Genomic DNA, 22201 nt, shown 5'->3' with positions numbered 1-22201 from the left:
TTTCTTATATTTCTGTGTGAAATAGGAGAAAAGCCATGATGAGGCAATTTATGATATAATTCATGTTGTGAAAAGGTTCCAAAAACTCTGTTAGTGAGTAATTCATTAGTGAGTAAAAACAGAACCTCCTGGGAATTTCAGATATGTCACAAAACAGCAGAAGGGTTTCTTGGAAGGTATTTTTGTTTGCTTAAATAAAAATCTAAATTCATGTCTTTTCTCTCCTCTTTCCTGAGTGTAGCAGACAAGAACAAATGAAAATTGTAAATGAACTGTTAGATCATCTGAACACGACAGAGGAAGAATGTTCAAGTGAAGATATAGAGAAAAAGGATGAAAAAGATCTTAGGCAAATGATTATTCAACTAAGAGCTCAACTCAAACATTTCAAGCAGGTCACTAAATTCTTAAAGCAGCGAGCAGAATTGAAATCAGCTTTTGATGGGGAAGAGAAGCTTTATCCCGATGCAGTGCCACAGATTAATAAGGCGAGTCAGTTGTTGAAAGTGGAATTGAAAGATGCAGCTATGCAAACAATGACTTTAGAGAGTAATGTCATGAGATTCAAACATGAAGGCAAAAAAGGAGCCTCAGAAGAAAAGTCAAAATATTCAAGATTAAATGCAGAAGCAGAACATCAGCAAGAAAATGTGTATAAGAAGGGTGAACAGCATGAAAGACTTTCTTTTACTAGAACAAATGAAGTAAGTTTATTCTCTTTTTTGTACTTAGGGAATAGATGTATAAAAAGGGAAAAATATGTTTCATTTCTAATATTAAATCTTGCTTTTGTATGATTTTTAATATTAGGAAAAGAGATGTAAGCCAAATATATTTTAGATAATTGTTCTTAATGTTCAGAGCTTTTCATCTCCTACTTCAGCGTGCTTTAGAACGTTAATTAATTGAATTTCAATCCTCCCTGGGACCACACACTCGTAAATATTACAGCTTTTGGAAAAAGAGAGTCTGTGTTTCTTATTCATAATGTACACAACTAGAGTACTTGGAAGTGATGAAGTCTAAATGGCAAAAGTGTTCTAGAAAATTCCAGATTTGCATCACATCTGCGAGAAGGCTGGGGAGGGATTAGTGGGACACTTCCACAAACTCAAACCTTAATTTTAGGCTTTTTTTAACATCCTCTCATTGTGTCTTGCTTCCTGAGGAGCGTAGCCAGGAGTGCCCTGTGGCAAGGGCACAGTTTGCTGTGTTTGCTGGGACTGAGTGCACTGGGGCTGTTCTGGGAGGGCAGGCAGGGTGTGCTTGGGCCAGATGAGCTTTGGAGCCTCCTGTCTGCAGGCAGACTGTGATCCCAAACAAAGGGCTGGGAAAACAGTGTCTGCTAAAGAGTTCTGTGTATTGTTTCAGCAGCAGTGATAGAAGTGAAGTTGAAAACTCTTTGAAGATCTTGGCTCCTGCAGAGCAGACAAAGGGGAGCGTTGCTTTTGATTTTGTGCTCTGCTAACAGGGAATGTTGTAGCACCTTCTGCAAAGAGTGGTTTCCATAACTTCAGTGATCAAGGGGTTTCTGAGAGGTAGCAATTAGGAGTGATTCATTTTTATTCTGGCTTGTTCCTCTTGGGTTCATTTTTCTGAAGGAAGGGGCTTGTAAATGAGGGATGTTGATAAAGCTTTGTTCTGGGCATGAAGTGACAGGACAAGGGGGAATGGCCTGAAGATGAAGGAGGGCAAGATGCTGAGATATTGAAGATGGGATATTAGGAAAAAAATTCTTCCCTTTGAGGGTGTGAGGCCCTGGCACAGGTGCCCAGAGAAGCTGTGGCTGCCCCTGGATCCCTGGCAGTGCCCAAGGCCAGGTTGGATGGGGCTTGGAGCACCCTGGGATAGTAGAAGGTGTCCCTGCCATGGCAGGAGGTGGAATGAGGTGACCTTTAAGGTCCCTTCCAACCCAAACCATTCCATGATTTTCTGATTCTTTCTGCAATTTTCTTTTCTTTTTCAAGTTCCTGTTTTCCCTGAGTTTCAGTTTACTGTTCTTATTCGCCATTTTCCAGATTCCTCTCTGGTTTAATCAGTGGCACCCTCAATGCAGCCCTTGAATGAGTTGCTTTAAAAGCTTTCTTGTTTGGACTAATGCACTGTATCTTTAGCTTTGGAATGGCTTTTATAAATAATTTGATGTAGCCAGCTGAAGTGGCCTTTGGGTAATCTGAGTGACAAATGTGTCTGTGCCACAGCCCTGAGACAGCTGGAAATGGTTTGGTGTTATTAAAGCAGTTTAGTTAGCTGCAAGTTCTGGATTTATTTTGCAGCCTGTGAAGGATACTGTTCTCATGTATGTACAAAAGGAATTGAGGATGGCATTTGGAAAATGGAACTTGCTTTTTATGATTTTAAATTGTGTAAAGACTGTAATTGCTGAGAAGTGAATGTGGAAAGGTATTTCAGAATACATTGGGTGGTGAAAGAAATTAGGGGGCTTAACAGCACTGGTGGAGCAAATGAACAGCAGAATTATAAACTAAATCTATCTGAACATGCCATTATTGGTTTTTATTATTATTACACACAATTCCATAACTCTCATCAACACATGGCATGCTTTTATCTTTTTGGAGACAGCCCTGGTTTATGCTGTGGGGTTTAAACAAGGAACATTTATTTTATGCAGAGTCTTCCAAAGGTGAGAGACTAAAATGTAGTGACTTTAGAAATGCAGCTTCCCCCAGCTCCAGTGAGGGAATGTCTGTTGCAGCAGGAAATGGGAATCCTTCAGAAGCAATTTATAGAGTGGATGGGTGAAGAAACTGGTTTTGTTCATAAAGGATTTCTCTGTGGCAGAATAAAGGTCCTCTCTGGCTGATGCAAAGTTATGCTGATTTTCTCAAAGCTGTGGAAGTAGGACATGTTGGGTGGAGACCAAAGGAAGAAAGGAAAATAAGCTTAGGAATTGTTGAAAAGATCCTCAAATTAAAAAAAAAAAAGGTTTTAAGGGAAAAAGTTGCTGGGCTGGCAGACATTTATGATATAAATGACAGTGGGAAGTAGCAGTTAGAGAGGTCAGTTTGGGTGAGAAACTGTTTTCCTAAGGCAGCCACAAATCCAGAGCTAATTGATACACCTGGTGGTTAAAAGCCTTTGGTGGGCATTGCTGGATTTGCTGTCCTGCTTCAGGAGCTGGAAAGTTACAGATGCATGAACAGCTGGGACTTACAGAAAATTGTGCCACTGAAATGGGTGTTTTGCCTCTCTGAATGTTTATTTCTCCTGTAGCCAAGGGTATTGCAATTTTATTTTCCAAACTAATGTGACAGCTGCCTGATTTTACAGGAGAATTTTTATTTTTCCTGGCCTGTTTGTTTATACTTCCTACACTTGACTGTTACACACAAGTCACTAACTGCCCATTTTCTTCCATGCCTTTTCCAGGCTGGCTCTGCTCCCTTGCCCAAGAAGTCCAGGCTGCCTGTGCTTGTGAGATCCTGCAGAGCAGTAGGAAATGTCCCCTTGAACTCCTGGCTGCAGAAATCAGCTCCAGAAGCACAACATCCTTCCAGGCCACCTCCTGAAGCTCTGAGAGCCTGTGAAACACAAACCAAACCATTTCAGGCACAGCCTGATGGAGAGTTACTGCATGAGTCTGGAGCTGAAAACCTTCCAGAGGAGCCTGCACAGGGAAACACATCAGGGAGAGGTAAAGAAAGAACAAATCTGGTGACTTGTGGTCCTGCCTGGAGTAGTGGCAGCTTCTCTTGCAGCAGAAAGTAAATGCAGCTCATCTTTATGTACTACAATACTGCTTAGTCTTGCAAGTTTCTTGAGTAGACAAATATATGTAGACCTTGAAAAAACGCCTTTTTTTCTGTTTGCCATTAAGATGTAAACCAGCTTTTGGTGGGACAAAAAGTGCTGTGTACATGTGTAAGGTCTGTAATAAATGACAGGCCACAGGGTGTTACACGTGCACACATATATCAATGTTTGGGTAAATTAAAAATTCCCTTAATAAGATGCCAAATTTAATGAAAACTGCCTGTAATGGAGACAGGAGAGTATAAAAATCCTGATTTTGTTTATGCTGGATAATTAAACTTTTCCAATATTCCACTGATCAGTCAAGTCAGCTGTGTCTGTTCCCACTGTGGCTGGGTTAATTTAAACTCAGTTGTTGACAGAGTACTATGATCAGCAAAGTATGACAAATTGTAAGACAGAGCAATGGGTATTAGATAAAGATTTGGGGTGGTAGAGAAATAAAAATGCACTTAGCAGTTAGATTAAAACCTGAGTAGGGGTGTAGAAATATAAAAATAAGACTCAGACAAGTTGTGGGTGAGCCACTGTCAGACCCAGAGGCTGCAGAGAGTGTTTTTAAAAATAACATTGTTGTGGTAAGGCACAGATAGGGTACAATTTGTTATAAATACTTTGGGTGATGGGAGTGGAGCAATTAATTCTGGTAGGTGCAAATCCCATGGAGAATCCTGAAGGGCAGGGCTTTGAATTAGATCCTGAAAGGAGTCAGGAGCTGCAGTCCTGTGATTTCCTTTCCACTCTGGTTTTTCCCTTGGGTAACAGCTGTGCTGCACACTTGCTGAGTCTGAGACTTGCTGCAGTGATTGCAGCAGATTGGTTTGTGATCAATGCTCACACTGGAGAAACTTCTAAGCCTTTTCTCTAAGCTGAACATAAAACATTTAAAAATGCACTAGAGATTGATTTACTGTTCCATTACAAAGGAGACCTACCAATGTTTATCTTCATTTGTTAGTAGGAGCCTTTGCAATGAATTCTGAGTGGTTACCCTTATAATTAGTTCAAGTATTTAAAGATACTCATATTATCAGTAAAGATTTTCCTGTTCAAAACTGTCAGAGAACCAGGTTTGTGTTTATGAGGTGTGGGGTTTTTTTTACTTTTTTGATTTTATTTAGTGATTTGGTTGGTTGGTTTTGATTTGTTTTTCTTTTTTTTAACTATCCCCACTTAAATTTTTTCAGTCTCTTACTGATTTCTCTTTTACCTTTCCTCACTGTTCTCCAGTTGTCTCATTGCTCCAACTGGATAATACTGAGACCCAGGTGGAGTTCCAAGATGTTGATCCAGGTACAGAGGACAAGAATGAAAATGTGAAGGACAAAAATCAGCAAAACTATCAAGGTAGAGCATTTATATGGTACAGAATTTGAAAAAAAAGGAAATTTAAAAACTTCATTTTCTTCTGAGTTGTACAAAATTGTAAATTGCTTCAGGTAATCATCTCCCTTGCTGTTATTTGTGGATTTTAAATCTGGTTTTCTTAGCTGCTATGGATTAATTGCTCCAAGAATCCAAGTTGGTCTTTCAGGGTTGTGCTTTCAGAAAGGCCACAGGGATTTATGAGTCTGGTTTCCAGTAAAAATAATGAGTTGTATGCCTGACTCTGATCTCTGTTGCTAATGACCTCACTTCTGAACTCCTCTCTGAATTAAATGTTTGTTACTGCTTCTCCATCTAGTTCTGAACTATTGGAATGAAGCAACTGAGTGATAGAATTTTGCTTATCTGAATTATTTGAAGGCATTCAAGTAGGCTGAAACCTAATGGAATCATTTAATGAAAATGTAAATAGACTTAGTGCTGTGTGTTCCACGTTGGTGCATCATCCATTAGTCTTTTTTGGGAGGGCTTGAGTAACCTGAATAACACTGGAGAGTGCAGAGGATTTGGCCAGTTCTGTAATCCTTTAGTGTGCAGGGTCCTGCTCAGTGCACCCTGTGGGGGTGTGGACACATGGCCACAGGGAGCTCGTTAGTTCTCTTTAATTAGAGGGCACTCTTGCATCATAAACTGTATCCAGTGCTCTGATCTGGAGTACCTTTGTTAGGATCTGTTTTTATTTCCTCTGTTTGTTATCTGGAATGATGGATGGAGTCAGGGTTTCAGAGTTTGTCTTCACCTGGTGTTGGGGTTTTTTGCCATCTGTGTTACTGCAGCAGAAGTTCATGAATGCAGTGTTGCATTCCCTCCTTGTGTCCTCCAGAATCCATACCCAGGCACTTTCCTGGAGTGCCACACAAAATTAATAGAGTGCAGCAAGCATCCTCTGAAATGGTTTTCATATTTTCAAATCAGAAAATTTTCAAATCAGAAGGTGGTTTGGGTTGGAAGGGACCTTAAATCTCACCCCATCCCACCCCTGCCATGGGCAGGGACACCTCCCACTCTCCCAGGCTGCTCCATGCCCAAGCTGGCCTTGGACATCCCAGGGATGAGGCAGCCACAGCTGCTCTGGGCAGTGTTGATATCCCAGAATCACAGCTTCATTCTATTCCAGCTCTTAGGTAATATTTATTTTTATTCTCCTGATCTTGGCTTTGGGCATTCATACGGAGCTGCTCCCCCTGAGTTTTTGTTTTGATTTACAGCTTGAACCTGGACATTGAAATTCTCCATGGAAACCAATCTGAAAGTATTGCAACCTGCCTGAAAGATCAATGAATTGGCTCCCAAAAGGGAAGTTCTAATTCAAAGTGATCTTTTGCAGAACTAATAGAAGGGGAAAATTTAATTTACTGGTAACTAGAAAATAATAATTTTGCTGGCTACTTACACCTACAGCCCTCAACATGCACAGAACTCCAAACAGGGATCATCTGTAGGAATATATGGCTTTTATTGGGCTGAATCTGAGGTGATTGCATTACTTAGGGATGGCAAAGTCACCTGAGGGATGTGATGTTCATATCAAATGTAAAACCTTTAATACCAAACACTTTAGTGGGGTTTGTTTAGAACACCTTTTAAAAAGAAGTTATTATAGCCTCCTTTTCAAATCTGACTATTTTGTTGATAGTCTTTTAAAAATTCCACTGACTTTATGCTTCAATTGATTTTGTATAGATTTTTGAAGTGGGGGGAAGAAGAATATTTAATTAGAAGTTTTAGGAGGACCATGAAGTCAGAGTCTCCCTTGCCTCATGTTTGAGGTTATCATTTTTGTGGCTGGAAAGGTCTGGGCTTGATCAGTGCCTGATTCAGGAGAGCATAGAGCAAAAGGAATTTTCAAGCATTTGGGAAGAGAAAGTTGGTTGTATTTTGAGTATTGTTTATTGAAAGGTAATAAAGGATTTGAAGTACTTGATGTGCAAATTGAATTCATGGCAAATCATGGAGAGAGGTCAGAAGTCCCAAACTAATAATGTATAGCTTGTAATTACCTACATTTTGATTCTGCTCTTATAGGATTGAAATAATTCATTTTAGTGCTGTTAAGACCAGAATGTCAGATAAAGAAATGCTAATATTCACAGACAAGCCTCCTGTTTTTCAGAAATGCAAAATCATCATAGCATTAGCAATGGGAATATCCAGAGTTCATTAAAAGAGGTGGATGAAGAATTTTATCCCATGGGACACGAGGACACGGACTCAGCCCCTGCACATTCAGACTCCAAGTGTCTGTGTGCTCACCAAGGGAGTGGAGCAGGAACTGATGAACTCCAGGGCTCTGGAACCACAGAAGATATAGAAGAATTGAAACAAAGAGTTAGGAATATGCAGTCTGAGCTTGAAAAGTACAAAATGTTCCTGCTGCAGCTGCAGGGCTCTGACCAGCTCTGGTTCAGTGGTGTTTGCAGTGGGGCTGGGAGGGATGCAGCCCTGCCTGTGGAAGGGTTTGTCACACAAATACCAGGTACAGCCAAGGAAGGAGTCCAGACATGCTCTGGTGTCCCTCAGCTGGATTTGGATGAGATCCACACCAAAACCAGGGATTCTGAGTCTGTGCAAGCACCTGATATGTGGGCAGCACAAAACCTCAAGGAGCTGCTGTTGGCCAATGAGGCAGAAGTTGACAAAGAGCAAGTTGTGAATGTGCATCTTGATGAAATGTATCCTCTTCAGAGCAGTCTGAGAGCAACATCACCATCCAAGTGAGTAAAACTGCTGCTCTTTGAGGTCCCCTTTTATAAACAGCCATACCAGATAGCATAGCAAGGCGAGATGAGGATAATTTTATTCACAAGTGTTGTTACAGTAAAGGCTAAATTTCACTAACATTGGCATAAAGGAACTGAGATGTTTTGTTAAAAGACCCCCTAAGTACAAAACTGATAAATCTGGGCCATCATCTGTGCCAGACACATCTGTCTCTCCCACACCTCAGGCCCACAACTCTCTTTGCTGTGAGAGATCCTCTCTGGAGCCAAGTCAGATCTCAGGTTACCTGTGGGACAGGCTCACCTCTGCCATCAGAGCACCACAGTCTGCAGCACTCAGGGTATTTTCAGGTGCCAAATCTAGGAAAATGGAACACCCCATTTAAGACAGAAATGTTTTTGTGGGTAATGGGCTGGCAGATTGGTGCTGGCCCTTCTGTTTGAGTGCCCAGACTTGATGTGCAAACATAAGATGTTCACGCTCTAGTTCCAATTTATTTTGCAGTTGAGGGCTGTAATGCCTTCCTGTGAAGAATGTGAGAGGAGATAAATATAGAATTAATGAATGAAATTTTATAGCATAAGCTCATAAGCTGGAAAATCATTTATGGGAGACTGAAAAGAATCAGTCTTGGATTTTGTATGAGACTTGGGGCAGCATTTTGGCTGCATGTGTACGAATTGCAAACATACAATGGGGGATCATAAGAACGAGCCTTTCTTAACATCCACCCTCCTTTTCTCTCTTTTAAATATTGTTATTGTGCTGAGGGCCTGTGGAATACCAGAAATTGTAACAAGGAAAGGCATTCAGCCTTGTGCCTTCCTTCCTAATGCTTGAGTGGAAATATTTGGAGACAGTGAGCAACCACCAGCATGGACTATTGTGTGTGTCTGAGTCTCACTGTTGTAAAACACAGTGGTGTTACAGAGTCCATAGGAATTTACATCCCTTGAAAATATACCTCATCCATTTTACAAAGAAAGATCTAGCTGTGAATTAAGGGATGAGACCCTGTGGATCACTGTGAGGTTTTTATGGCCACTGCCTAGGACAATGTCATGAGTCACAAATGACAGACCCCACAATGAGTTATGCTTCTCTTCCTATACAAATGACAGTAAAATGCTGTAACAACCCACATCACCATAGATTCTGTTTGATTCCCTGCATCTTTTAACATCTTCTCTCCTTTTTTCCCTGCTAATGGATGATTCTGGAGAAAGAATTCTGCCTGTGGTACAGACAGTGGCAGTACAAAGGGGATGCCTACATTTGCAAGTGTAAATTCAATAAATAAATTCAGTTGATCTGAGTTGAAATTTATGTCCTGGCTTGTGGAGTACAGGAGTTTGGGCACCACAGTGGTTGTCATTGTTTCTTGCAATACACATGCAGAGATGTGGAGAATTTTCAGACTGGGTGAAACCACTGGTTCAGAAAGTCCAATGCCTGTTTTGGCAGGAAATAGTTTCAAAGAAGGGACAGTTGTCTGCTTCCATAGGGAATCAAGAAAACCACAAAACACCAAGCCAAAAAAAATCCCCAACCAGCCAGGAAAAGTATTTGTATTCTTGAAAATAATTTACATATATTCACTCTTATTTAGTTTAATTTGGCACCTCTGCTGCCATCCATGTTCTTTCCAAGCAGGCCATCAAGTCATCCCATTAGTTTTGGCCCATTTTATAAATGATGCAGTTAAGTGAAGGAGAATAATCTCTAAATACCAAACTCAACAAGCAGAGACAATACATCTCTCATTGTGGCTGTTAAAAGCATTTTAAAACCAAATTGAACCACATAAAATTATAGTTTAGGAATATAAGCTTAATTCCCGTTTTATTTATATTTAAATATCATTTATGGCCATCCAGCTTTACAGCTAATTTCATTTTCTCAGATATGACTCGTTGGTTCACTCACAAGTTCGGGAGCTGTCCTTCCAATGCCAGCAAATCAAGGAGATCCGCTGTGGCTGTGCCACCTACCACCAGCACCTCAGCAGCCTGGTGAAGGCCTTTGAGGAGCTGCTGCAGGCCAGTGATGTTGATTATGATCTTGCTGAAGGCTTCCGTGAGCAGCTGAACCAAAGCGTGCTGCTGTTTGAGAAACTGGAGATGAAATTCCTCTATGGTGAGCAGCAATGTTTGTGCTTCTTGTCAGATAGATGAATGCCCTCGAAATGGGAAGGATTTGATTTGGTTGTTGGTGAAAGAAGCCTTCCTTGCTGTTGGTTGCTTTAGGATGGTTCATGGGGAGGACTGTCATGGAAGGTAAGATTTTTATGATGCACAAAGAATCACAGAATTGGGAGGGGCCTCTGGAGATCATCTGTGGTGGTGTTCACAGGGGTCCCAGGATGAGGGAGGAGACGAGAATGTTGACTCCATGTTTCAGAAGGCTGATTTATTATTTTATGATATATATTATATTAAAACGATGCTAAAAGAATAGAAGAAAGGATTTCATCAGAAGCTAGCTAAGAATAGCAAAGAATGAATAACAAAGGTTTGTGACTGACTGAGACAGTCCAGACAGCTGGGCTGTGATTGGCCATTAATGAGAAACAACCACATGAGGCCAATCACAGACCCACCTGTTGCATTCCACAGCAGCAGATAACCATTGGTTACATTTTGTTCCTGAGGCCTCTCAGCTTCTCAGGAGGAAAAAATCCTAAGGAAAGGATTTTTCATAAAATGTGTCTGTGCCAATCATCCAGTCCAAGTCTGTGCCAAGGCAGGGTCACCTGGAGCAGGTGACACAGGAACATGTCCAGGTGGGTGTGGAATATCTGCAGAGAAGGAGACTCCACACCTGTTCCACCCTCAATGTAAAGAAGTTCTTCCTCATGTTGAGGTGGAACTTCTTGTGTTTTACTTTATGGCCATTGCTCCTTGACTGGGTTTTACTTTTGTAGCTGTACTCTTTATTGACACTTGCTGTTTGGGGTCATCTCAACACAAGCATGTTTTAACTGCCAAAAAAAAATAGTGTAAAAAATTGTGTAAAACTTCTGTTACACTTGGCTTCAGGGTTTCCTGTTTCAGGGAACAGCCCAGCTGACTGTTGAAGACACCTGGGGACATGAGTTAGTGACATGACATGACAGGACATGAGCCTGGCAGTGCTCGGGTAACAGCTGAACTCAATGATCTAAGATGTCTTCTCCAACCTAAATTATTCCATGATTTTCATAAGGGACCTGCATCTTGCTGCCTGCTAGTCTGGCTGGTGGAAAAATGTACACTGCCATTCGTAAGAGAGCTAAAATACAGCCATGTTTTGGAAAATGAGCATCACAGTTGACATTTGGCACTAGAAGGAAGAGTATAACCTGCATTCTGCCTTCAGTCTGTATTTTGGAGGAAGTTAGCAGGAAGGGGATGGAAAAGGGATGCTGTTGTGAGGAACAGCAAGCAAGACCTTTCCCTGGTGTCACAAGTGCTGCTCTTGCTGACCCAAAGCACCAGCAATCCTTCACAGATGTCAGCTGCAGGAGCAAAACACCTGAGGTGCCTGAGATGGGGACTGACCCTGACCCTGACCCCTGGAACTGCCTCTGGAGCTGCCTCTGCTCAGCCCCATTTGGGGCCCGCCACAGCATGATCTGTGTTCTGCCCTTCACTGCACATCATGGCAGGATGTTGCAGGTTTGATTGCTCATATAAAGCAGCTGTGTGTGAGAAAAAGGTATTACAGCCTTGTGTCATAGCAGGGCAATAAAAGATTGAGTGTATTCAACGATTTCGGTGGCTACAGAGATTCCTTGCATTGCAAATGAGAAGACTGTAGTGAATAAACATTAAATGCCTTTAAACCAACAGATGGTATCCTATATACCATGAAAAGTCACTGACAACTGAGACAATTCAATATATCTAACACAATGGTGCTGCATTGAATCACACATTAAAGTAAAATGATGTTTGTGGGGTTGTAAAGAACATCCAGTGTACTAAGAATTGACTGTAAAGAAGAAGCATGAGCAGCTGTCTGTCTCTGCATTTCCATCCTGACCTTCAGTTCATTCCCCTGAAATTTCAGCTGTGCAACTCTTCCCTGCCACTTTTGCTTAATTGCACAAAAATTTTAAAATAGGGGGAGCCAAGGTGACACCACCAAGCTCTTATTTCTGTATTCAAATTAGAGTCTGAGTCCAGATCTCTTGCACTGAATTGTGCCTGTGCTCACACACAATTCCACAGAGAATGTTGCAGGCAAAATCCTGTGTGTGCTCCTTCATTAAGGATGACTGCTTAGCCTGACTCCAAAACCAGCACAAAAAATCCAAGTGCAATGGAATTTCTTTTATATAAATGTTATTGAAGAAGTAACAACATGTGCCTATAATCCTTTTGCCATGTAGCACAATTATTTCAAATAGGTATGCAATTAAAACACCAAGGCTGTAAAATCTGGCATCTGTGGTTGGTCCCTGATAATTTTTTTTGTGAGTTCCAGAGCAAAGCTATTGCTTTGTTAATGGGCTGTAAATGGTTTTGGTCATGTACAGCATTTGACACTAATACAAAGTGTGCCAGTATTTGTTGACTCCTCTAATTTCTCATTAATTTACTACTCTGTATTTAAATAGAGTAAGATGGAGGGGGGAAAATTGTAATTCTCAGTGTGTGTTTTTAATCAGCTGTTTCTGCTTTGCAGGAGAATCAATAGGTACAGAAGTCACTATACTTTATGAATTAGCTCAAAGGTAAGAGTGCAACTGAATGTTTAGCAAAAATATGGTTGTTTCATCATCTGATAAGGATACTCCATGTTTTGTAGCATGTTTAGCTGTTTGGCAGGGCTTGGCTTATTAATATCTATTCAGTTAATAAACCACCCATTGAAAACTGATTAAGGCTTTTTTTCCCCACTTCTCACCAAGCAGGTGAGAGGCTGAAAGAGAAAGGCTGTGCCACCAGGATTGTTCTTTTCATGAACAAAAATAACCATGTCCACAATGCAGTGTGGGGCATGCTGAGACATTCTCCTGGTGCAGGTGCCAGGGGGGACAGTCCCTCCCTGAGTGTCCCCATGCCCTTGGGGCTGGCTTGGGGTCACTCCAGTGCAGCACTGCTCAAGTTCATTATTGTCACAGCACCTCGATGCTGAAGGTGAAGAGAGCAGGTGTTGTTGTGCTGTGTTTGTTGGTTTTCTGCCAGCTTGGGATTCTTCTGTGCTACAGAAATGCTCAGCTCCCTGTTCAAGGCAGCTTGAGGTCCCCTGAACACAGAGGTGACTGCCTGGTGCTGGAAAATGCAAAGTAGGCTGGAGTGCCAGTGATTGTTTCTGCTGACTTCAGTGAGCTCTGGATTTCAGTCTTGATACAACCTCTGATGTGCAGTGGTTTTTCATACCCTGTCACATAAACTTACCTGTAAATAGGTGTAAATTTGGCATCCTCTGTGCACTTTCCAAAGTCATAGAATAACTTTTATACTTTAAACCATTTTATTTGGCACAAAAGGAATAATGAGAAGAATGCTACCATGTACCAACATCTGCAGGATGAGTCTCCTGTGCCATCTGCTCTTCACAGCTCATCTGACTTTGATTTGTCAGAGAAGTCTCCTCTTGGCTCACCTGAGCACAGGCATGACCTGGAAGGCCAGCACAGCACACTGCCACTTCTGCCAAGCAAGTTCCCTCCAGGTAATGTTTTTCCCATGGAAGATTTACTGGATATTGGGAAAAGCTGATAAATAACACACAAGGGAACTAATTAAGAAATAATGAAGAATGTTTGTCCGCCTCAGCTTTCCAGTTCCTTGCATAATCATTGCAGTTTCAGTGATGAGGCACAGAGATGGCAACCATCTGAATTACCCTTTTTGAGGCAGCCTAAAGTGTGTTAGTTTGAGTCCTTGTTGTTTTAAGCTACCAGCTTTTACATTGCTCCAGACACTCTTTAAATAGACAAGTTCTAAGGTGAAAATAGACAATTGTCAAGAGATTATTATGTGGAAAAGGAGAGATTTTCCAATTTTATAGGAGCCAGTGTTGTGTTTCCTTGAGAATTGTTAAGTGCTGCATAATTAATAAGTGGTGTCATGTTTGACCTGGATAGTTCCACTAAACACAAGTGATGCTTGCAGTACTTTATCAGCAGCAATGAAAATTTAATAGCTGAGCTGGCACATCCTGTTCAGGGAGAAATATTGCAGAGCAAACCAGGAGTGTGTGACATGGATAAACTGACACATCACACACTGACAGGTGGAACAGATCTGCTCCCGAGGAAGGATGAAACTTGCAGCCAGCAGAAGAAAAATTGTAGAATAGCAAAGCAAGAAGGAAAAGGTACAGTAATGAAACTTGATACAGCAGATTTCTTTACTGTGGAGTGCATTGTGTAAGTCAAAGTCAAATTTCTCTCTGAGTTACTCTGGGAGCTTCCTATTGTTGTAAGGAAAAATGTGTGCTGGTGGTGTGTGGAGCTGCATTGCAGACCTTTGGATTCTTTCCTCAGTACAGGGAATGTTTAAGTAGATAAAATTGTTATCTGTTCCACTTTTGTAGGAAGAAGAAATCTGAAGAGCCTTAAAGTTAAAAAAAGAAAAAAAAAAGTTAAAAAGTTAAAGCCTTAAAGTCTTTAAGTTAGAATGTAGAGTAGGAGTTGTCACTGAATGCATGGTTTGAGCACTGTATAGGAAAAGAGGTTGTGGAGTCAGATATTCAGTATCTGCCATTTTTAACAGCTCTGTGTCATCTTCTAGAATTAACACCCATTAGATTTGACAAGAGTACATAGTGTAAAAGAATACAATCATCTGCTCTAAATAAGAAGTGGTCTCTTGCTTTATTTAGAGTTATTAATGGAGCATCTGCAGGAAATTAGAATCCTGAGACAGCGTTTAGAATATTCCATAAAAACTAATGAGAGACTGAGGAAGCAGCTTGAGAGACAAGTAACAGACAAGGAACTAGATCAAGGTAAGAATTCATGTAATGAGAAACTGAATCCATCTTTCCTGATGAGAGCCTCAGGGATCAAATGCCACTGGAAAGGTTTGGAGCCACTGTTCTCTGTTCTGGTGTTCAGCATCTCTGAAAGCCAAGCTCTGAGGTGGATTTAAAGCTTTTCACAAGTAGCCAGCTTTCACTAAAGATGCTTTTGGAACACCTTTTGAAGCACCCCATCCCTGTATTTTTCTACACTTTGCTTCACTGTCCTTCCCACCTTTTCCCCCATAGGAAAATTGATTAATATGCAATATTGCTCTGACTGGAAGCAGGTAATAAATACAGACATACTTTCCTTTTCCTCAGTTCCACTGGTATTGACATTAGATTCATTATGTTTTACATCATCCCCATGATCCATTTCTGTTGTTGTTTAAATGGAGGCAACCTGCACATGGCAGTTTGCTTTCAGGGATAATTTACAGTGATGGAAAGCTGGATAAAAAGCATCCATTTCATTCCTGAAGTATTTACACTGCTGGAAAGGCATTCTGTGCTCGTGAAATAACCACACTGAAACACTTCCAACTCTTTTACAGCTTCATAAAGATTCTGGCAAGGGCATCCATTAATGCAGTGAAAGTATATTTTCTTTATAAACTGTCTTAAGCCTTCCATCTGTCTTGTTGCCTTAGCACATCTACCAATGTGTGCAGGAGAAATTTGGAAAAGTAAAGGAAAAAAGCAGCTACCTGTTAGAACAGCTCCTTTTTGTCACTGTGTTCTTTCAGTTCCTGTTTCTCTCTGTATCAAAGATCTCTTTCATGCTATCACATATGCACATGCTCTCTTGCTAGTGATGCTCCTTTTTCCTGATAGATGAGCTTTCTTTGACTTTTGGTGTAAACAGAAATCCTGAAGTGAAGCTGAGGGGATTCCCAAGGGCATGTGGGAATGGCCTTAAGCTGAAGGAAGGCAGGCTGAGATGGGATATTGGGAAGGAATTGTTCCCTGTGAGGGTGGGCAGGCCCTGGCACAGGGTGCCCAGAGCAGCTGGGGCTGCCCCTGGATCCCTGGCAGTGCCCAAGGCCAGGCTGGAGCACCCTGGGACAGTGGGAGGTGTCCCTGCCATGGCAGGGGTTGGAACTAATTGAACCTTAAGGTGCCCTCCAACCCAAACCATTCTGTGACTTGCATTCAACATTTTTGCTTTTAACTGAATGTCCTTAGTTTGTTTTCCTTTAAAACAATTAAGTTGTAACATACTTAATTGTTATGGCAACCTGCTGAATTCGTGATATTGAATTGTTTGTTCAACAGAAGTTATTGCAGAGATTTATTCTTATTTTGAGTCTCATAAATATTGTATGGCTGTATATACACACATCTGCCCACTGTTCTTGCCATGTTATTTTTAATATTTAGATTCTTTAAGTATTTAAATGCCTCTGGGCTTCCAGTATCCTATAAATGACTCAAATGCTGGTAATGACTACATCATTCCTGTAGAGCTGGGGCTTGCAGTGCAAGTAGAACTAAAATAATTGCTTCAATAGTTTCAAATGTTAGGCTTCAAAATAAAATCAAAGGTTTAATTTTGAGTGTCCTAGGTTTCAAATGTTCTTAACAGCAGTGAACATTAAAAGGGGGTTTGTTTGCTGTTTTTAACCCACAAGTAGCTAATGTTTCTACTCAGACTTCTTTTCAGCTTTTGAATGCCTTTATTTTGCTTTCCCTGGGAGTGAATATCTCCTTCCCCATTGCTGTGATTTTCAATAGTGCCTTTCTTTCAGTCAGTGTTTCCTTTGAAACCTTCAAGGTATGCTTCCTTAGCACTCACTTTTTCAGCACAAAACAGGATGAAAACTCAAGTGTATTGCAATTGTGGGCCCTGGTGCTCCACTTTCCTCTGGTTAGATGGACCTTTGCCTCTGTGGGGAGAGTAATTGATGTCAGCAGGCTCTGCACAGAAGTAGCAGCCTCAATAGTGGGTCAAATTGTGGGATTGTGGCCCTATTACCACTGGCTCTACATTATCCCTTATTATGTAAGATAACCAATAGTTATATTCTAAAGCCTTTCAGTAGAACTGCAATAGCATAACTTTTCAAATAGGATAAAGCTGGGTGATGGGCAATAAATTAAATTAGAATCAAGATGAGACCATCAAGCCTTTCCACTTCAACTTGGATTGCTTTGTTACTGTCTGAAAGGAGAAAGCCTTTTGAGTTCACATAGCTGCCTCAACTCTTTAACATATAGATAGTAAAATGCCATTAGTGCCAGGCTTCCAGAGCCTTTGAGTCTTTCAGCAGTGACAAGAGGTTCATATCATGGCATGCTACATCCCAGTTAGGTAGTGGGTAAAAGCTTCAATTGGGATTACAATAAAATGAGATTACTCAGAGGAAGTGCAGCACATCAAATTGAATTGAACTGCCAGAGCTGAAAGGCATCCTCCTCATACATTCAGCTAATTTTTTCTGCCAGCTGGTTATTTCTCTATTAACCAAATAGTTGACACTCATGTACTTATCTCAGGCTTTAAAGTGTGGGAGATACTGGGATAACCAATCAGCTGAAAAATGCTTTTAATTCTGGTGGGTCCTGAAGTGTTTTAGTGACCATGAGAAGGTCACAAAGGGCAATAACAATGACTTGATCTGCATTTCAGAGGCAGCACCTTGAGAGTGGGACGTGGCACTTTGCAGGCTGTGCTGCACCAGTGCAGTGCACTGAGGATTGCCTGGGCTGGGGTTTGACTGGCTGGGCGCAGGATTTAACTCTTAGAGTCACCTGCCTAGTGCAGTAAGGTCCTCAGAGCAGGATTCATCTGCCTGGTGTTTGTCAAAGTCAGACATTTCACTCCTGCCAGTTACCCAGAGCTTCTTGTGGAGGCTCTAGAGGGAAATCCAGCCCCTGGAGGACAGGGGATCTCATCCTCAGAGGTGTGAGGAGAGGGGACACAGGGTGAGTTGAGCTCTGGAGGGGCCTGTTCCTCCCCATGGCTGCTGATGGGTGATCAGGACTGGCTTATTTATCTAAATGTTAGAAACACGGATTTAAGAAGGATAAATCTTCATCCTTGTGATCATAAATGGGCTCTGAGTTTGTAATCTGAGGCCAGGACAGTGACTCCAGCCTTGTGCTCTTACCTGTGTGGTAAGAGATCTCTCACCAGGCTGTTTACAAGCTTCCCTGCATTAACCCCTGTGGATTAGCTGGTAGAATCCCATTGTTCTCTCACTAAGTACAGTGGACTGTGAGCAGAGGAAGACTGAAATACATGGTAAACCCTCTTACAGTTTTCTTTTCAAATCATGGCAGTGTCACAAAATACTCCTGCGTTTTGTCCTGTTGGGATTTTAGCTGATAGGTAAAGACTGCCAGGGATAATTCTGCAATTTTAGTAATGGTTGCCCAGCAATGAGAGGCACTTGTGCTGCACAGGGCTTTGGATTACTTGGCATTAACCAGAGCTGACTTTTAGCCTGTAGTGATAACCTTCAAAATATATAGGGGAGAAATAGCTTTTATAGCATGTTTTTCTGCAATTTTTAAAATTGTTCTTGTCTGGAAAGTTTAATCTTTAATGACCTAGAGATGACTCATAAATCATCTTTTATGTATATATTTATAGGTTCTGCAAACATTTTTATCCATGGCTCAGAGCAACATAATTCCCTGACTTCTGAAATACATTTCCTGAGGAAGCAAAATCAAGTTCTGAATGCAATGCTAGCAAAAGGATCTAGAGGTAAAAATGTAAACTGTTCTTTACAGGAGTAGCCTGCAACCCATGACAGATCAGAAAACAGTAAAATATTCACAGTCCACTCATTAAATTGACTTAGCCATTCTTTGCACCCCTGAAATTCCATGCTCAACCATAAACATTCAAGCTGGGATTAGCAATAATGGAATAGCAGCTGGATAGTCTCTGAAAAAGCTGATTTAGTTAAAAATCATGGCCTTAGTGCATTGTGGGCATTGCAGATACCTTGTGTTTTTTCTTGTTGTAGATAAACAAAAGGAAAATGAAAAGTTAAGAGAATCTCTTTCTAAGAAGAATGCAGTCATTGAGCATCTTCATGAGGACCATGAATGCATGAAAAAGGAAAACGAAAAGTTGCAAAAACAAATTTGCCAAAAGGAAGATGAAATCAGATACCTGACATGTCAAATTTACAGCAGTCGCAATGAACTGAACAGGTATTGATTGGGTCCACATTTAAAAATTCATTTAGAGAAGAAGTTGTCAGTGTGACAGGCATCTGTTTAGCCATAGCCATTAATATTAATGAGGGGCATGGATATGTTCAAAAGGCAAGGGAAGAATTATGGAGGGAAAGAGGAATGGATTTTAGATTTTGAAAAAAGATCAGAATTTAACTCAGCTGTTTATTGGGACTTCACAGGTTGCAAACAGAAATTAATGTAAAACAGCATCAGATCTCTGAGAATGAGAAGCTGCTGCAGTCGCTGCGGACTGAGATCAAGGTGTATGAGAAGCTGGAAGAAGCAAGAAGGAAGGGGACAGGTACAAATGCACAGTTGGCTCTGTGCCCTCTGCCCTTGCACCTCCTCCCTCTGAACATGCTCTTGTCAAAGGCCAGGAGGGCTGGGTCACTGTTCCTTTGCTCCTGCTTGTGTCTGCTCTGCAAAGAGAGATGACAACCTCCTGCTCAGATGCTTTCCCCTGGGGTGCCTGCAAGCCTCAGGTGTGTCAGATGTTGACCACACACCCCCAAGTTTCCTTTATCTTTTTAGCTAAGCTAAAAACCAGAATTGAAGACTTAGTGGCTCAGGCTGGATGAGTTTCCTGGGGATCTTAGATATTTACTTGTCTTCTAAAATCCTGCTGCTGCATCCTTGCAGTCCTGCTTACCCAGGTAGCTTCTGCTTTCTCTTGGCTGAGGGTGGGGGGAGAGGCTTCTCCCTGGGGCTGGCAGAAGTGCTGGCACTGCTTTCTGAATTAGGTGTTTAATAATTTCATGTCCACTTTGCTGTCACTGAAAGTTAGAGGAGGGCTGGAGCTCACCTGAGTTCTCCCTCCCCCTTGGAAGCTGTGCCACCGTGTAGCTGTTGGTGTGCTGAGGCAAAGAGTGGGATGCTTTCACTGCTGAAAAGCCCTTACCACATCCAGCAAATTTCCCACTGGAAGTTCTTAAAAGTTGATTTTTTTTCTCCCTGCTGCTCTGTGTTATGCCCTGCAGCCACTGGTTTTGCTGCCTGGCTGCAGCAGAAGAGCCCTGTAGGGACAAGGCTTTGAGGCAGAGCTCAGGGGTGCAAGGGATTCTCATTAGAGAGTGGCAGCACCTTCCTCATGCAGCTGAGCCCCTTCCCACTGTCTGGAGAACCCCCTGAACAGCTGGATTTCAGCAGGAAAGAATGCATGGAGTTGTTTGTGTACTGATCTCTTTCTGTGAGAAAGCAAACACAGCCCTTGCTTTTCTCAGGTTCAGATTTGTTCCTCTGGTTGCCAGGTGATTACTGTTTTCTTTTTCTTTTGGTGTATAAAATTAAACTCCCAGTTCTACTCCATCCCTCCTCCACACTCTGGTGTTCCCCATTCCTTTTCCTTTCCCCAGAGTGTGCATTACTGCACTTCACATTTTGTAAATCCTCTTCATTCTCCTTTTATCTAATTTTTTAGCTTTTGCCATGAGACACAGTAGCTTTTATGGACAAAGTAAAAAAAAATGTTAAACCCTTTAAATCTTTCAAGAGTAGAAGCAATTAAGACATGCTTTTTTTGTCAAACCATTATCTTAATGCTGTTTGTAGTTAATTCTTAATACTGAGGATAGCACTGACTATAACTTACTTGCTGAGTCTTCTGGTGGGTAATACTATTTTAATTGTTAGAGCTGTTTGAGTGTTTCTTTTGAAATTGTCTCAGATCCCAGATGTGATGCCTCAGAAGAATTCCAGAAAGATCAGAAGAATCCACTGGATTTACATGAGCTGCTGGCTGAAATCCAGAGCCTGCGAGTGCAGCTGGAGAGGAGCATAGACACCAACAAGTCTCTGCATGAAAAATTAGAGGAACAGCTTTCCAAAGGGAAGAGAGAGGAAATGGGCCCAGTGTCAGCTGTTAATATCAACTGTGTGTTGAAGCCAGGCTCTCAGCCCTGTGCAGGACTGGATGGTAATGTGCTCTGTGTGCTTTTGCTTACTGCACAACCTGTGCCTCTTACAGCCTTAAACACCAGCAGCTCTCCTCAAATCCCTCTGCTGTTAGAGCAGGGTGAGAAGTGCACCCTGCACTGTCCTGGAGCTGCTGGTGCTTCCTTTGCATCCCAGCAAAGCAGAGTCTCTGGGCTGGGAGGATGCCTGCAGTAAATTGCCATAAATTCTGCTTACCTGGGGGGTTCTTTTTCCACTGCTGAGCTCTATAGTGTTTGCTAAGGGTGAGTGTGTATTACTCAGGAATGATCAATAAGTGCACTAAATGGGCTCTGGATAAATCAGTTGTCCCCTCTTTGCCCTTGAGGAATGTTTTACCTTTATTTCAATCACTGTTAAGTGATGCTGTTTTAGCAAATAAAGGGAAGTGTAATGTTTACACCCAGGGTTAGGTTATTGTTCCAGTATTGATGTTCATGGGATACAGAGGGCACGAGAATCTTCCTCCTTAAAGTGCTCTGCACAATAAAAGCTTTCCATACATCCAGATAAAACCACATGGGCCAGAAAGATTCCTTGCAATGTCAGCAGCTGACTTTTTTTAGATGTGCTTTTCTCCTAGGTGCTTAGGGAATGTGGAAGTTCTGAAGGAGGAATATAGAGACAATCTTTAGTCTGGTACAGCTGAAAAAAGTGTCCTACTGCCTGTAGAGTTGATGGGAAGGTTATGTTTGTTAATGAAATATGTTAATCAGGATGTATTTTAGATTTTTTACCTCTGGTTTGATTTTGGGAGATACCTGGAATTTAGATAGATGCTCAGGTATAAAAGTAGATAAATACTGGAAGATCCATGGCATGACACTAGAAAAATCAGCTGGTTTCCCCTGCTTCCAGAGTCCAAGTGTAGCATCAGCAATAAAAGAACTGAAGAGCTGGGAGGGGTTTTTAAAATCTAATAATACAGCTTTCCTTCTCCCTTTTTACCTGTAGAAAATCTCTGCAACTGCCCTGCTGCCAGGAGAAACATTGGTGAGCAGAACAGATGCTGCATTTCAGCAGAGAACCCAGGTACACCCAGCCCTGATCAACAGCAGTCGAGTACAAATTAAATTTTTTTTTTTTTTGTATGAGGATAAAAACCTGTAGGAGCACTGGGGGGTAGGACAGTCAGGATGGATGGAGATCAGAGATCTCTGGAGCCAGGGCTGGAACTTGGGGTTCATTGCAAAGGGCCTGGGGGCAGGGCCCTGCTGGGAGCTGCCAGGCACAGCTC

General features: G+C 41.7%; 1 protein-coding gene across 2 annotated transcripts in view; it reads left to right on the top strand.

The window, feature by feature from the left end:
* The window catches only part of CDK5RAP2 (CDK5 regulatory subunit associated protein 2), a 71166-nt gene that overhangs the window by 38663 nt on the left and 10302 nt on the right, over window positions 1-22201 (top strand). The window contains exons 22-34 of one of the 2 annotated variants that reach the window (XM_036394013.2): window positions 242-704; window positions 3394-3658; window positions 5008-5124; window positions 7277-7877; window positions 9788-10020; window positions 12553-12601; window positions 13433-13545; window positions 14701-14826; window positions 18437-18553; window positions 18819-19008; window positions 19215-19336; window positions 20699-20947; window positions 21919-21996. In XM_036394013.2, coding sequence (XP_036249906.1) covers window positions 242-704; window positions 3394-3658; window positions 5008-5124; window positions 7277-7877; window positions 9788-10020; window positions 12553-12601; window positions 13433-13545; window positions 14701-14826; window positions 18437-18553; window positions 18819-19008; window positions 19215-19336; window positions 20699-20947; window positions 21919-21996 — 2723 coding nt within the window. Of the gene's footprint in view, window positions 1-241; window positions 705-3393; window positions 3659-5007; window positions 5125-7276; window positions 7878-9787; window positions 10021-12552; window positions 12602-13360; window positions 13546-14700; window positions 14827-18436; window positions 18554-18818; window positions 19009-19214; window positions 19337-20698; window positions 20948-21918; window positions 21997-22201 lie in introns of both variants that reach the window. The other variant, XM_036394012.2, reaches the window with a different exon arrangement.

This window comes from Molothrus ater, chromosome 20, assembly GCF_012460135.2.
Source record: "Molothrus ater isolate BHLD 08-10-18 breed brown headed cowbird chromosome 20, BPBGC_Mater_1.1, whole genome shotgun sequence".
NCBI classification, from domain to species: domain Eukaryota; kingdom Metazoa; phylum Chordata; class Aves; order Passeriformes; family Icteridae; genus Molothrus; species Molothrus ater.
The sequence above is the reverse complement of the archived record's forward strand: the minus strand, read 5'-3'. Positions and strand labels throughout refer to the sequence as shown.